The 14686-nt window shown below is 54.7% G+C and overlaps 9 protein-coding genes across 9 annotated transcripts; 4 read left to right on the forward strand and 5 right to left on the reverse strand.

Moving 5' to 3' along the window:
- Positions 1 to 70: 70 nt before the first annotated feature.
- A1O7_01119 (uncharacterized protein) lies at positions 71 to 1482 on the reverse strand (the record flags this gene model as incomplete). Its single annotated transcript, XM_007755158.1, has 3 exons — positions 71 to 857; positions 905 to 1323; positions 1372 to 1482. 3 exons carry the CDS (start codon positions 1480 to 1482, stop codon positions 71 to 73), a joined length of 1317 nt encoding a protein of 438 aa, XP_007753348.1.
- A 631-nt stretch (positions 1483 to 2113) lies between these two features.
- A1O7_01120 (mitochondria fission 1 protein) lies at positions 2114 to 2675 on the reverse strand (the record flags this gene model as incomplete). Its single annotated transcript, XM_007755159.1, has 3 exons — positions 2114 to 2443; positions 2494 to 2587; positions 2638 to 2675. The coding sequence occupies 3 exons, from the start codon at positions 2673 to 2675 to the stop codon at positions 2114 to 2116; spliced, it is 462 nt and encodes a 153-aa protein (XP_007753349.1).
- Positions 2676 to 3010: 335 nt separating this feature from the next.
- Positions 3011 to 3712, forward strand: A1O7_01121 (kinetochore protein spc24; the record flags this gene model as incomplete). Its single annotated transcript, XM_007755160.1, has 3 exons — positions 3011 to 3037; positions 3086 to 3483; positions 3535 to 3712. The coding sequence occupies 3 exons, from the start codon at positions 3011 to 3013 to the stop codon at positions 3710 to 3712; spliced, it is 603 nt and encodes a 200-aa protein (XP_007753350.1).
- Positions 3713 to 4804: 1092 nt separating this feature from the next.
- Positions 4805 to 6198, forward strand: A1O7_01122 (uncharacterized protein; the record flags this gene model as incomplete). Its single annotated transcript, XM_007755161.1, has 3 exons — positions 4805 to 4861; positions 4913 to 5341; positions 5389 to 6198. The coding sequence occupies 3 exons, from the start codon at positions 4805 to 4807 to the stop codon at positions 6196 to 6198; spliced, it is 1296 nt and encodes a 431-aa protein (XP_007753351.1).
- A 177-nt stretch (positions 6199 to 6375) lies between these two features.
- A1O7_01123 (thioredoxin reductase) lies at positions 6376 to 7455 on the reverse strand (the record flags this gene model as incomplete). The annotated part of the gene is made up of 1 exon (XM_007755162.1): positions 6376 to 7455. The coding sequence occupies one exon, from the start codon at positions 7453 to 7455 to the stop codon at positions 6376 to 6378; it is 1080 nt and encodes a 359-aa protein (XP_007753352.1).
- A 495-nt stretch (positions 7456 to 7950) lies between these two features.
- A1O7_01124 (uncharacterized protein) lies at positions 7951 to 9003 on the forward strand (the record flags this gene model as incomplete). The annotated part of the gene is made up of 1 exon (XM_007755163.1): positions 7951 to 9003. The coding sequence occupies one exon, from the start codon at positions 7951 to 7953 to the stop codon at positions 9001 to 9003; it is 1053 nt and encodes a 350-aa protein (XP_007753353.1).
- A 304-nt stretch (positions 9004 to 9307) lies between these two features.
- On the forward strand, positions 9308 to 11115 carry A1O7_01125 (malate dehydrogenase (oxaloacetate-decarboxylating); the record flags this gene model as incomplete). Its single annotated transcript, XM_007755164.1, has 2 exons — positions 9308 to 10347; positions 10395 to 11115. 2 exons carry the CDS (start codon positions 9308 to 9310, stop codon positions 11113 to 11115), a joined length of 1761 nt encoding a protein of 586 aa, XP_007753354.1.
- A 44-nt stretch (positions 11116 to 11159) lies between these two features.
- On the reverse strand, positions 11160 to 12185 carry A1O7_01126 (uncharacterized protein; the record flags this gene model as incomplete). Its single annotated transcript, XM_007755165.1, has 1 exon — positions 11160 to 12185. The coding sequence occupies one exon, from the start codon at positions 12183 to 12185 to the stop codon at positions 11160 to 11162; it is 1026 nt and encodes a 341-aa protein (XP_007753355.1).
- A 779-nt stretch (positions 12186 to 12964) lies between these two features.
- On the reverse strand, positions 12965 to 14479 carry A1O7_01127 (uncharacterized protein; the record flags this gene model as incomplete). The annotated part of the gene is made up of 3 exons (XM_007755166.1): positions 12965 to 13054; positions 13118 to 13339; positions 13391 to 14479. 3 exons carry the CDS (start codon positions 14477 to 14479, stop codon positions 12965 to 12967), a joined length of 1401 nt encoding a protein of 466 aa, XP_007753356.1.
- Positions 14480 to 14686: the final 207 nt, after the last annotated feature.

The following is a 14686-nucleotide window of genomic DNA, read 5'->3' on the forward strand; positions in this document are numbered from 1 at the left end:
CGTGATGCACAGGTCTGTTCTTTGCTCATTTCAGAGCATGTTTCTGTTCGAGTCTTGAATACTGCCGTCGTCAAGAGAAAGGCAAATGGTCTCTGATCCAGCCTGTTACTCCACCCCCACTGTTTCCACCACCACCCCGGCTGCCTCCATTTCCCCCATGATGACTTCTCGAGCTGTGCCTCCTAAGATCACTCTGGCTGCTCGAATGTCTGTGATGTTCAGGACGATGGGATTCGTAGTCTCGTCTTCTTCCGTAGTACTGTTGTCTTGCATCCCTGAGCGCGCTGGGGCTTTCTGGAACGGGAATTGGGTTGTATCGGCTGCCCTCTGGTTGGTATGCGCGAGGACTTGATACCGAAGATGCCCGTCGGCTTCTTCGTCGCGAGGGTTCGGGGCGTCGTCCTTCTTCGGAATTCGTGATTGGTTTTCGGCAGTGCGGGCACGTATCATGCTCCTTAAGCCATGAGATCACACACTCTCCGTGAAACCAATGGTTGCAAGGAAGAACTGTCACCTCTTGCCCTACATCAACATTGTCCATGCATATCGAGCACTCAGCTTTGCCGTCGTCACCCAGCATTTCCCTATCTACCCGCTTCTTCTTGAGTGATCGGATTGCGTCTTCCGAAGCTGGCGGAGGAGCGCTGCCGGCATTGTTCTGCTCCATCAGCTGCGTCATGATGCGGTCGAAGGCTTCCTGGCTATAGACCGCATCGCCGGTACGAGCGTTTCCAGGATTCAACATATGATGGAGAAGGTCGAATGGCAAGGGAGGTTGTCCGAGTCTTCGGCGGTCGTCGGGATCTTGACCTGGCATCATACCTGGCTGCATTGACTGCAGAATGAGCGAGAACAGGCTGCAACACATCAGCAGACAGCCTCGGCGACGAAACGTCAAACTTACTCCTGGAGGCTTGCTGGCTGCATATGTGGTGGAGGGCCATGGAGACCTGGACCGGCCTCTGCTCCGGGAAATCCAAGTGGGCTGAATGGAAGGGGTCCGCCTCGATTCTGCTGTTCAACCAAATGGGTAAGCAACTCCTCCATCTCTACATCTTCAACAGCGGAATCAAGCAGGTCATCAAGTCGTACATTACGGCCATCAGGGCTCCACATCCGTGTACTGAACATCATCCTCCCACTTCCACCATTGCTCGTGAACTCAAAGGTCGTGAAATTCCCATCATCGTCGGTGCGCGTGGTATCAGCCCATGGGTTATGGTCTCGAAGGGGTTCAAGGGGTGGTAAGGGCGGTTCGGGAGAGGCTGACGGTGAAGGCTCGTGGTTGAAGTCATAGGTAGATGGAAGCGCACCCGGTTCAAGCTGGTTGAAGCATCAGCGTCCACTCATATGAGCCTGATGTGTACCTACGATCTCAGTGAAGTCGCCTTCGCATCTGGGACAGATCAGGCCGCCGTGCGCTCTGTCCCATTCATTCTGGCACTGATGACAGAAGACTCGCTCTCCCTGTATCCGCGACATGGTGGCAATCTGTGAGGATAAAGGACGAATGTGATCACCAGCCGCAGAGGAAGTTCGTCAGCCGCGTGAGAGACCCGTGGCGAGGCTGTGCGTCATGCGCACCAGGAACTCGGGTGTGGCAATGCGGAGCGGAGAGTTCGTGTCTGTGTCCGCTCGAGGTTTATCTGGGGAACGTGGCGGCTGCTGTGGGAAGAGGGTCGAATGGGTGCGGCGAATTTGTCGATCACAAGGGAATGCTAGGACTGTAACTCCCAATGGACTGATATCGGGGAATATTAATGAGGACCTAACGATAACTACAGAGAAGGTCGTAGGTTTCCGTTCTGCATGCGTGTCACTCCGCAGCATTGCATCACCGGCCCAGCTTTATCGATAAAACCAAACCTGTTTCAGTCGGCTCACAACGAGCGAGGAGTGACCGTGAAGGTATGATACTCTGCGTTGTATTGCTCGTGATGACGACCAGTCAAGGCGATAATTGTTTGGGTTTGCTCATGTTTGCTCTTCCACGTCGTTTTCTATCCTTCCAGCCAGACCTCAGTGATCATTATGTACTCCATTAGCGTACAGTTTCTCCTTGCAACCGGTGCATGTCCGAAGAACAATCCAGAATGCGCAACGCTTCGCAACATCATCGCTTCCGTGCGCCTCTCATCAACATGCCTCCAACGATTCCTGCAGCGACAGCAACGCCGCCGATGATTGCAACACCCATCAGGCCTTCTCTCGATACCTTGTCGTCGATAAGTTGCTGTAAGCTGCTGGCCTGCAGATTTCCAGGCTCCTTCTCCAGCAGCAGATCATTGTACCGCCGGGCTTCAGCATAGTTTCCCAACTTGTAGTTCCCCAGTGCCAGATAGTATAGACACTCTCTCCTCCGCTCCGGCGTCGTCTTGAAGATATCCGAGAGTAGTTGGACGCCCAGCTGTTGTTCGCCTCGTTGATTGGACTTGATCAATCCCTGGAAGTTGTTAACGAGCTTCACAGTTTGTCGCAGCGCCACTAGCATACCCAAGCATAATTGAACTTCGTTTGGACTCCCACGTACTCGCCTTCCTTTTCGTACTGCGCGCGGAGGACTTGGAGTTCGGCAGGCTTTAAAGGACTGCGGAGTGTCAAATGCGCCTGTTCAGGTACACAGCTGCTGAAACAAACCTTTCTGCATCTGCCGCATACGGCAGGTTTGAAGGCATTGTGGCCGCTGCGACTGTAGTGACTGATGCTGTAGGGCGACAGAATAGTTGGTTCGAGGATGATTGCTGTTGCCTCCGCACGTGCACTTCGGGCGACTGCTGCAGTGAAATAAAGCTGCAGGGTCCCTCTGTGGCTGAGCATCACTGATAGGTGGCTCAGGCATGACGCGCCGCCCCGCAGGGCCTTCTGGAAGGTTGTTAGGGACCGTCGACTTGCCTAGGAAGCTAGTTGCTCCCCGCAACCACCACTGCGCGGCGTCAACAATCTACTCAGCGAGATCCAAGAACAGTTCAGCATTCAGCACCAGTCCACATCTTCCAGGCTATCCTCGAATATGCTGCTCGACGAAGATCCAGCGACGGTAAGTCATCACGCCGCATATTGAGGACGACAATAACAATTATCACAGCTCATCCGCGCCACCGTCTCCAACTTCAACATTGCCCCGGACAAAGCAGCGCTGTCGCGTGTCAACGATTCCTTGTCAACCCTGCAGCAATCGCGTGATCTGCGAATCCGAGATGCAGAGACGGCCCTGAGAAAGCTGTCTCGTCAGTTATCTACACTCTCCTCTCAGCATCGAGAAACGATTTCCAGCCATGATAGCGGCCGACATGCCAGCGAGATCGTCCAGCTCGACACGAAGAAATTCCGAATCGCAAAACAAGCTTCAGAGCTAGAGGCAGAGAGCGAACGATTAGAAGCCGAACTCGAAAGGCTGAAGATGCGGCTCGCGGATTTGGAGGAGCAAGGCGTTGAGGGAGATGAGAACACAAGACGGTCAAGGGAGGCGGATGATCCCACCATGTACGGTTGACGAGTATGAATATTTTACGACTTTACTGACGAGAGTCACAGATTGCGGCTTTGGCTGTACAGATCCCTGGGCATTACCCTCGAGCAGGACGAAGCAGGCAACTACAACAAGGCCACGATTGCGAACAAGAAGAAGGGGGATGTACATGTTGTCAACATTGACCCGAAGTTTCCGAAATCGTTCTATGCAGACTATTTCTGGCAGACAATGCAAGGCTGACTTGTATCGATGAATGCTGCTTTGTGTGCGGTTTAGCGAGGAGTTTAGGGTTGGTCAGGACGATTAGATGACTTGAGACGATACGAAGATTTGGGATCTCGTGATGGTACCTGGATGGCATGAACTATTGCGCAAAGTAGCTTCATAGTGCAATTACAATATCAAACCAAGTCGACTAGGTCTGTAGAATATCTTGCTTGCTGTGCTGTGCCAAGGGCATTTCGTGCAAACTTTCCTACAATGTTGTGTTCGACGTTTCAAGAGAGCACACCTTGCCCATTCGGAAGAGTAGTACTACGTCGAAGGTTGCAGCGGACTAGAAGACTATCTGTCCACATCCAAGGTGCAGCTGACAGTAGGAGCCTGCGATTGCGTCAGAACCTCTGAAGACGTGGCCTCCAGCTGACCAGCTCATCACCTTGGTCACCAGGAACCAAGGCGATGACGATGCTGTTCGCGGACGCAATCTCTTGATGTCTGTAGGCTCCGACAACAGCAAAACCTCGAACATCCATACACGCCCACCTTCTCGTCTTCTCTTGCTTTGAGGTCGTTGTCGGCCACACCGCTAGAGCCTGGAGTAACACGAACTTCACGCGTCCCGATCAACCACCGACTGACCGACAAGACAACACGAGATCATAGAGTTGCACTCACTTCTACCTGCCTTCTTCTCCAAGATCTTGCTCAAGGCAAAGATGCATGATGAAAAAGTTGTGATGATGGCCAAAAAATGCGCGGACAAGAGCCCCGTAGGACACTTGAAGGCGATATCCACCGCGATGTGCAATGCAGGGACACCGCCATAGCAGGCTGAATGCTTGAGCTCAGTCGCTCCCACAAGGTCTAGAGAAATGTTAGCGGTCGGATTTCAACACATCATGCTCGGAGTAGTGACACTTACAAGTATGATCAGGTTCAAGAAGGATGGAGGAGGAGCAGGAAATATATACTGGTGTCCTGCCAAGCAAATTAGCGCAGCACGTGCCGATTCGGCGGAAGGAGACGATGTTCCATTCCGCTAGGTCTTTTACTGCAGCAAAGCACGAGATTCTTCGACGCAACCGACCAGCAAGACTGTCCATCTCGACCATGCCGCGCAAGGCGCCGACACCTTTGAAAGTCAAGAAAAACATTCTGTCCGATGTGGTTAGCAAGAACGAACACTAGACATCGGGCAACGTTGCTGACAACGTACAGAAAGTCCGGCAATCATGGAGCAAGTACAATCTCTACAATCTCGCGCGACAGACACCCTACTCCGGCAGATTTCATAATTTCTTCAAACAAAAATGGGCAACAAAGTCCCTGGCCCGCAACTATCATGGAGAGCATGTTCGAGAAAAGCAGTGGCTGCGGATGTTTGACAGGCGGATTCGGTCGGTCATTCCAATGGATGCAGCATACCTCGCCGCAAATGATGGCTCGCGGGAATCTGCTGGTCGAGGTTCGGGCTTGGAGAAAAAGGGGAAACAGCGCGTGAACAGCCCTATTCCATATATGTCAATGACCTTTGCGCCGATGGAAAGGAGGTTGGATACTGCAATCTTCAGAGCCCTGTTCGCAAGCAGTGCTCGACAAGCGAGGCAATTTGTGGTACACGGAGCAGTCAAAGTAAATGGCAAGCAGGTGGGATTGATTGCTACCTGTCGTGAGCTATGCTGACACGGTCCTAGATGCGGTACCCTGGCTACCTACTGAACCCCGGGGACATGTTCCAAGTCGACCCCGAACGGGTGATGTGGGCAACCGGCGCCACCAAAGTCCCACAAAAGGCGGCCCCAGCGGAAGGTGAAGGTGAAGAAGAAACTACGGAAGAGAGCACGTCACGGCCTGCTGAAGGGGAACTCGTCGAAGAAGAAGAGGCGGTCGACGTGGATCGAGATCCCCGGGAAGTGTTGAAGGACCTACGAACCAGGGCGAAGAGCATCCTAGCTACCTCGAAACGAGATATTGGCGCGAAACGAAAACAAGACCTTCGAGCGTTTGGCACCGCCATCAAGAAGCTGCTTTCGCGATCCGGATCATCGACTGTTCTCACGGACAGTCTGGAAGCCCAATTCACGGAAATTCAGCACCAGCTAAACATCAGAAGAGAAAACCAAGCTGCCGGTACTACATCACTCCCATCGGCCCAGGATGGCGAGCAACAGGCTCCCAAGGAAGAGTCTGTCGAAACCCCGGCACCTGAACCCAAGCAAGAAATAATCCTGAGCGATGCCGACTACAATGAGCTTTACGCTGCCCTCCGGTCGATGCAGGAGAACCCTGTTGATGACTCCAAGCCCTATGCCACACCTTGGATGCCGCGGGACTACATGAGCGCTTTTGCCTTCATTCCGCGCTTCCTCGAAGTGAACCACAATATATGCGCGGCGGTGTACCTCAGGCATCCGGTGGCAAGGCCAGGTATGGCTGAAGTTCCAAGTCCCTATCCGGTGGATATTCTTGGTTCGGCCTTTGCATGGTATTTGAGAAGGAGGTGAAGTGATTGTCGATATTAGGCTGGACCATGTACAACTACTGGCTACGGCGCATAGCGATGGGCGCCGATTAGAAATCATGTGCTTTGAAGAAAAGCATTGCGCAACTCAAAAAATACCTTTTTTGGATTTCGATATAATGTCTATCCTCTATGCACTCTAGTCATAGAATGTACATGCTCATAACAGCGGATTCGACCGGTACTCTGGCGCAGCGTCGCCGTTGACTTCGGGCTTCTTGGCCTGGTTCTCCTTCTCAATATCCGGGACGTCGTCGTCTTCCAACTCTGCCAGGTACTTCTCGGCCTCGAGTGCGGCTATGCACCCGCTTCCAGCACTTGTAATGGCCTGCCGGTACCGCTTGTCCTGCACATCGCCGGCGGCAAAGACGCCGGGTATGCTGGTATAGCTGGTCCCCGGCTTCGTCAGGATATATCCATCCTCGTCCGTATCGACCTGGTTCTTGAACAGCGCAGTCGCTGGGTCGTGGCCCACGGCGTAAAACAGCCCATTGGCTTCCAGCACTTTTTCTTCATTCGTGACGACGTTCTTGACCTTCAGATGTGTCATCAGGCCGCGGGGTTTGTTCTCCCCTTGCACTTCCGTCGCGACGTGGTTGAACTTGACCGTCACCTTGGGGTTCGCGAGTAACCGTTTCGCCATGGTCTTGGACGCCCGCAGCTTATCCTTCCTTACCAGCACGGTGACGTGTGAGCCGTACTTGGTCAAGAACATGGCCTCTTCGGCGGCCGAGTCCCCACCGCCAATGACGACGAGGGGTTTATTGCGGAAAATGGGCACCGCACCGTCGCAGACGGCGCATGCGGAAATGCCGTTCTGCCAGTATGTTTCTTCTCCTGGGAGATCTAACCTCCTGGCGTTGGCGCCCGTAGCAATGATGACCGCATCGGCGGTATGTGCGGGTTCGTCGGACTCTGCGTCGTCATATTCTCTCCACAGACGGAACGGCCGAGATTTGAGGTCGACCCTTGCAATGGTCTCCGTGATGATCTCGGTGCCGAAACGCAGGGACTGTGCTTTCATCTCCTCCATCAGTTCTGAGCCGCCTATGCCCTTTGAGAAGCCGGGGTAGTTCTCCACGTCGGTTGTGGTGGTTAATTGGCCTCCCGCTGCCGTGCCGCCGGCCAGCATGCCCTCGTACATGACCGGTTTGAGCTCGGCTCGAGAAAGGTAGATGGCGGCAGTGTGCGCGGCGGGGCCAGAGCCGATGATGGCCACTTTGGTGTGAGGCGGCGCCATGGGGCGCGAAGAGGAGGAAAAGCTCGCGGGCGGGTGCTGTTTCTGGAGAGAGGCTGTCGTAGCGGCGAGGGACAGGCCGAACGAGGAGCGCACAGGTCGCGAGAGACGGTGGAACTTCGAGTAGAACAGTTTGGCGGGTGTTTGTAACAAGAGCAGACCGAGTCCTTATACAGAGGGTGTAGGAAAGTTCAGAGATCCAACGAGCGGTTCCAGCGACGTCGATTGACAAATTGTGGGATTGAATTGCAAATCGCAGAATCGCCGCGGCGGGTTGCGGGTCGAAGCGAGGCGCAGAAAAGAGACTCAAGCTCGCACCATTCACCCCTTGCTCATGTAATACATACCCGAGGGGTCTCGCGAGCTTCTTCTGGTCACGGCATCGGTGCTGGAATCAAGCTTGTCCTGTCTTTCATTGGTTCTACGCTGCTTCGCTCGCTTTGGTTGGCCTTCGGACTATGCTTTACGGACAGAAGCTTCAAACTACACGCCGCAGCAATGGGTCTACTGGGTTCGATGTTAAGGACCTTCGTGAAGCCTCAGAAACTCCCTATGTTTCTAGTCACCCTCGACGCGCTGGGCACACTGTACACCTTCCGACAGCCAGTAGCAGTGCAATACTTGCAAGTTGCTCGACAGTGCGGTCTGGATGCGAAGATCGATCCCAAGGAGCTAGACCAGGCCTTCAGGAAATCCTCCAAGCATCACAACAGCGCGTATCCCAACTATGGCAAGAACAAGCTGGAAAGCCCCGAGGTCTGGTGGCATCTGCTCGTCAAGCAAGCGTTCAGTCAGCTTGTCGAGGGAGGAGAGTCAGCTCTCCCGTCTAACCTGGGCTCAGCACTCTACAAGCACTTTTCATCCGGCGCTGCATATGAGCCGTTCCCTGACGTGAAGCCCTTTTTGCAAAGCATGGCTGCGCTGAAGAGACGATTCACCGACCCTGATGGACCGATCGTTCTTACTGGCGTCGTCACAAACTCTGATCCGCGAGTGGCCGTGGTGCTGCGTGACCTGGGTTTTCGGGTAGGGCCATCTGCGCTCCCCAACTTCCAAGACGTGACCAGAATGGCCCGCGAAGCTGCAGGCGATACTTCCGGGTCACCGCTTGAATCTGTCTTCCGGGGATATTACAATATCAGTAACGACTTTGATATCGTCAGTACGAGCTACGATGCGGACGCCGAGAAGCCAAGCGGCCGCATATGGGACCACGCTGAGGTGCTTGCTCATCCTACGGGCCTCTCTCGAGGCGAACAGAGCATCGAAGTTGACCCAGCGGAAAGTCTTCGAAGCCAATTCTGGAAGACCGCGTCGGCTGTCAAGTATCGGATTGACGACGCAAAGAGGATGCGCATTCATGTCGGAGACGAATACTCGAAGGACTATGTTGGAGCAACAAACGCAGGCTGGGAAGCACTTCATCTTGCACGCGAGGAGGACCAGTTAAAGGGCATCTCGGACGACGTCAAGGTGGTCCGATCTCTCGATGAGGTTGCAATGATCGTGAATGTCATGGCCAACGACTTCTTTGAACAGGTGGAGGCTTGACAAGGCCGGCTGCATCTTATCCTTGCCGTCATTTCCCATCTGCGGAGCACCGGCCATGATGTTGGCAGATGCGGCGTCCGTTGGCCCCCGATTGGGTTACAGCTCCACACGCTCGGGCCTGAAATCCGCCGCCCAATCAACGGCGCCCCCCGGTCTATGCATTATGCGGCTTGCTTAGAGCTTGTCCGGGTCTTGTTTGACATCATTCTCTACAAGTACATACCAGCAAAGTCTCTTCAACCACCTCATTGTGCGAATGTTCGCTTCACGAATACGACACCACCTTGTCCGGTCGTTGACCACCATGACACATGGGAAGAAGAAATTCGAGCACCTCCCCCTTGCTCAGAAAGGCCCGCTCGAAGTACCTTTCTCTGGCCGCCTGCTCCTCGACAATCCCTTCTACAACAAGGGAACATGTTTCACTTCGCAAGAACGGGTGGACTTCCATCTGAAGGGCCTCCTTCCAACCAATATCCAAACACTGGACGAGCAAGTCGATCGGGCTTATCAACAGTACTCGGCACAACCAAATGATCTCGCCAAGAACACGTTCATGACCTCAATGGCCGAGCAGAACTCGGTGCTGTACTATCGCCTGATCCAAGACCATTTGCGGGAAATGTTCAGCATCATCTATACCCCCACTGAAGGCGATGCCATCCAGAACTATTCCCGAATCTTCCGCAGACCCGACGGCTGCTTCCTCAGCATCAAGCATCCAGAAGAAGTCGAGGAGCGGTTGAGCAAGTTCGTGCGAGAAGGCGAGCCCGACGGCGGCGTGGATTACATAGTCGTCAGTGACGGAGAGCAGATTTTGGGGATTGGCGACCAAGGTATTGGAGGAATACTGATCAGCGTGGCCAAATTGGCTCTCATGACGATCTGCGCTGGGGTGCACCCTGACAGAACTCTTCCGGTCGTGCTCGATACTGGTACCAACAATGAGGAGCTGCTGAATGACGATCTCTATCTGGGCCATCGTTTCAGACGCGTTCGTGGGCAAAGCTATGACGATTTTGTGGACACGTTTATGAGGACGGCGAAGAAGCTATATCCGAACGCTTATATTCACTTTGAGGATTTTGGCCTCACGAATGCGCGCAGATTGCTGGACAGATACCAAACCGAGTACAGTGTCTTCAACGATGATATTCAAGGAACAGGGTGTGTAACGCTCGCGGCGATCATGGCCGGACTACATATCAACCAAGTGAAGATGACCGATCTGAGAGTGGTACTCTTTGGTGCTGGAACTGCTGGCTGCGGGATTGCAGAGCAGGTGCAGACAGCTATCGCCACTGAATCGAAGAAGAGCAAGGAAGAGGTTGCGAAGCAGATATGGTGAGTTTATAAGTGCTTACCTCTTGTGACCATGCTAAGCGTCTCAGGTGCGTTGACAAGCCCGGGCTCCTGCTCGACAACATGGAAGACACACTTTCCATCGCCCAGAAACCCTACGCACGAAGGGCATCAGAGTGGCAAGGGAAAGACACTAAATCCCTGCAGTCCATCATCGCCGAGGTGAAACCGCACGTCTTGATCGGCACTTCAACGAAACCTGGCTCGTTCACAAAGGAAGTCGTGCAAGAAATGGCCAAGCACGTCGACAGGCCGATTATTCTGCCACTGAGTAACCCGACGAAGCTGCACGAAGCCAAGCCCGAAGATCTCATCCACTGGACCGACGGCCGTGCTCTGGTTGCCACAGGCTCTCCGTTTCCGCCCGTCAAATACAACGGCAAGGAGATCGAGGTGGCGGAATGCAACAATTCCGTCTGTTTTCCGGGCATCGGACTCGGCGGTGTTCTGTGCAGGGCGAAGTTGATGACGGACAAGATGCTCGTGGCAGCTGTGTCGGCGTTGGCCAGAGAGGCGCCCGCGATGAACGATCCAGAGAAGGCTCTCGTGCCGGATGTGGAGCACGCCCGGGCAGTCAGTGTCAAGATTGCCATGGCGGTGATTCGAAGTGCAGAGGAGCAAGGATTGGCCCAGACTCCAGATATTCCGCAGTCTGACGACGAGTTGCAGGAGTGGGTGGAGGCGCAGATGTGGGACCCGGTCTATCGGCCGTACGTGAAGGCTAAGAATGCATTGCACTGTTCACGTTAGGGTACTCGTCCTGAGTGACCAGTATGAGAAACAGTCCATGGAGGTCATTGAGCTGCTGAGATCAACTTCTCCAGCTTCTCCACTACAATGTCATCAACCTCCAGAAACCCTCCAGCCCTCGTCTCTGCCCTGCGCCGGTTGGACCGTTCAAACGGCAGCCTTAGGGCATTCCCTGTCATGGACGGCGCCGTGTGAAACGCCGTGATCAGGTTCCCGACCTCACGCTTGAAATCGCCCATGGGTCTGAACCTCGCCGGGTCAATCGCCATGATGAAGAACCCAAAGTCCTCCAAATTAGGCGGCAACGCAGGCGACCCGGCCAAAATGCCCAGCAATTGCACCGCAATCGCGAGCCCACTCCCCTTTGCACCGCCCCACACTGCCAGCGCGCCCTTCAGCGCCTCGTGGGGGTCCGTCGTCATATTGCCGTGCTCATCGAACGCGGTGTCCGGGGGCAATTGCTCCCCCTTGCGCATCGCCAGGAGGACCTGCGCGTGAATGATCCGCGACGTGCCAATGTCGTAGATGATGGGTGTGGCTTCGTCGGTAGGCGCCGGCACGCCGATGCAGAACGGATTCGTGCCCACGAGCGGCTTGTACGTCCCCTCGGGCGCCACCCAGGGGCTGCAGTTCGAGGCGATGATCGTGACCAGGTCCGCCGCGGCCGCCATCTCGGCATAGTAAGACAACATGCCGGTGTAGTACGTGTTGTGGGCCCCCACGGCCGAGATGCCCGAGGATTTCGCCTTCTCGATGGCCACTTTCGTCGCCTCGTGCGCGACGAGGTAGCCGAGCGCGTCCTTGCCGTCTAGTTGCGCCGTCGTGGCGGATTCGGATGTCGTGGTGATTGATGATGACGAGGCTGGGGTCGGTGTGGGTGTGGCAGACTGTGGTTGCGCGGCAAGGCGGTCGGCGATGCTCAGTATCCGTGCCAGTCCCGCGATGCCGTAGCCCCGGAGCTCGCTGTCCAGGAGGTGGTCGCGGATCGTGGGGATGTCGGTGTCGGGGTAACCTATGCGCTGGAGGGCGTCGTCGGCGAGACGCTGGGCTTTTTCAAGTGAGATTTTCATCTTGACCGGGCAGAGTGGTGCGGGTAGAGCACGACGGCAGTTTCACTCCAGGATGGAAGCGTGGTGGTCGATGGGATACAGGGTCACTGGGTCTAGCGATACATACCTTCATCCAGACGTACCGTGAGTCGGTCCAATATGTACGAGTATTGAAGTCAGTTGGGGAAGTTGGAGATCCCCTTCGTAGAACGGAAGCCGTCACCGACGTCGGCGATGGCATGGGAAACGACTCCGTTCTCCAAGTAAGAGTATGCGGACAATGTATGGGGTGGGAGGTACACCGTGCACGGTACACGTGCCTGGTACAGTACCATGTACATAGTCATCATTATCCTAGACTGACTCCTTGACGATCGAATGAATCACACAAACATGGCTTGAGCCTGCAGGGATCCCGCCTGCCAATATCTCAATTCTGAAAGCACCGACACTACGTGTGTGCGGAACGACGTGCGGTTCAGACGCCACTCCTTCACTTCGGATGGTAGCCTTGTGGTCGTCCGTCTTTACTGGCCAAGTAAGACTGCGGCGGAGTTCACGAGCGCAGACCGACATGGTCGAGAGGGATGACTACGGGCAGAGGGCCGGGCACCTGGAACTTCTCAACCAGCAGTGGACGACAATTCGTATCAGATGTCATCACTATCAGCGCTCGCACGGACACCATCCGCCTCGCTTGGACCATGGAAGGTCCGACGATTGCATTCCGGCTGTAGGGCATCTATGAGACCTAAGCACAATTTCTTTTCGAGCTCATGTCTCGGCGTAAGATCACGCCTTCATTGATGACCGAACGGACCGCCTAGCTTGTTGTTTGGATCGTATCTCTTCTTGATCTCGACTAGTCTGTTCCAGTTGACGCCATACACCTGGATTCATCAGTCAGCCAACCAAACTTCCACTGCCACAAACGAAAGTCACTCGTCACGTACCTTCTTCGGATCGACAAAATCCTCGATGAAATTCGGGAAGTAATCTGCGCCAGTGTGGCCGGGCCGGATCTCGTATGGTCCTTCTGCCATAGCTTTGTAGGCCAGGGCATCACTCTCAGGCGAGCCCGGTACGACCCCAGTACCCAGTTGGAGGTTGTGCTGATTCTGGGTGTGCGGCCATGCCGATACGCGGCTTGGGAACCCGAGCGATTGATATACAGCCTGGCCTTGTCAGTGGTGGGAAACGTCATGTCTGAGTTCTTTCTTCCTCACTTTCTGCATCACCTCCATCAGGACATATGTGCCCATGACCAACCTCGGGTCCTTCTTCAAGAGGTGCAGGTACCAGTGCCAGGCGCGCAAGATGAGATCTTCATCCACGGCTGGAACGGTCACACCGGCTGCCCACGTATTGAGCTTTCCGAAAGGGGCCTTCGATTGATCAAACTGCTGGTTGACCTCCCGTAGGGTCATTGTCTTGGTCAAATCGACCGCCCCGGGGATGTCCAACGCCCACTTGAATCCATCTGGGCCTCTTCCGTGCTCAGGACCATTAGCGTCGAACACGGCGAACGCCAGCCCGGGTTTGGGTTCCTTCCCAGCGTAAGTCCCGGCAGTCATGTCCAGACAGTACAAATGCAGAGCCATCTTGGGATCGCTGCATCGTGACGCAAAGGCGGCAGTCTCTCGTGCAATATCGTGCAGTGCTTCGGGGGGGTAAACAATCTGCCCACTGAATATGGAAGAAGGGTACTTGTAGACCCGCATCTTGTAGGCGGTGACCATTCCGAAGCCACCACCTCCGCCACGCAATGCCCAAAGGAGATCAGGCTCACTGCTTGCCCAGACAACGCTTCCGTCCATCTTGACCACTTGGGCGTCGAGTAAGTTCTGTGGATCACACGCTAGACCGTGCTCAGAGCTCAACCAACTTTGTCCGCCGTGGAGAATAGAGCCGCCAACACCGACATAGGTACATCGTGCGCTGACTGCTGCGTAACCAGGTGCTTGCTCTTCCACTTTCTGGTCGATCTCCCCCCAGCAATGACCCGCGCCAAAGACGATTGTCTCCTCACGCGGATCGAAAGAGAATGACTTGAATGTTGACAAGGAGATCAAGACATCCTTCGCTGTGGCATTTCCGATACCAGTGCAGCGGATGCCGATGTCAAGACTGGTGGTATTTGCGTAAGAGATGACCTCGCTAAGCTTTTCGACGGTCTTTGGAATGAACACAGTCGCAGGATGCCGGTTCGCTTGAACTGCCCAAGTTCTGGATTCTTCTTCGAAGCCGGGCGAATTTCTTGTAAGAATTTCATCCGGCGACACCAAGGCCTTGAGATTCGCAAGCTCGTGATCCATGCCGTGTTGGAATGAAAGAAACCTGCTTATTGATGTGGGCAGGGAACGTGGCCATCTATTTAATGGCAGGGTATGTTCATTGCCGTCCTCGCGAGGCGTTCAGCTCAGGCCCCCAACACACCGTCCCAACAGCAGCTGAACGTCACAAGAACCCACATCGGCATGACAGGTGCCGGAAATGCGAGCTTGTCATTCTCTTCATGATTA

Source organism: Cladophialophora yegresii, assembly GCF_000585515.1.
Source record: "Cladophialophora yegresii CBS 114405 chromosome Unknown aczIN-supercont1.1, whole genome shotgun sequence".
NCBI lineage: Eukaryota > Fungi > Ascomycota > Eurotiomycetes > Chaetothyriales > Herpotrichiellaceae > Cladophialophora > Cladophialophora yegresii.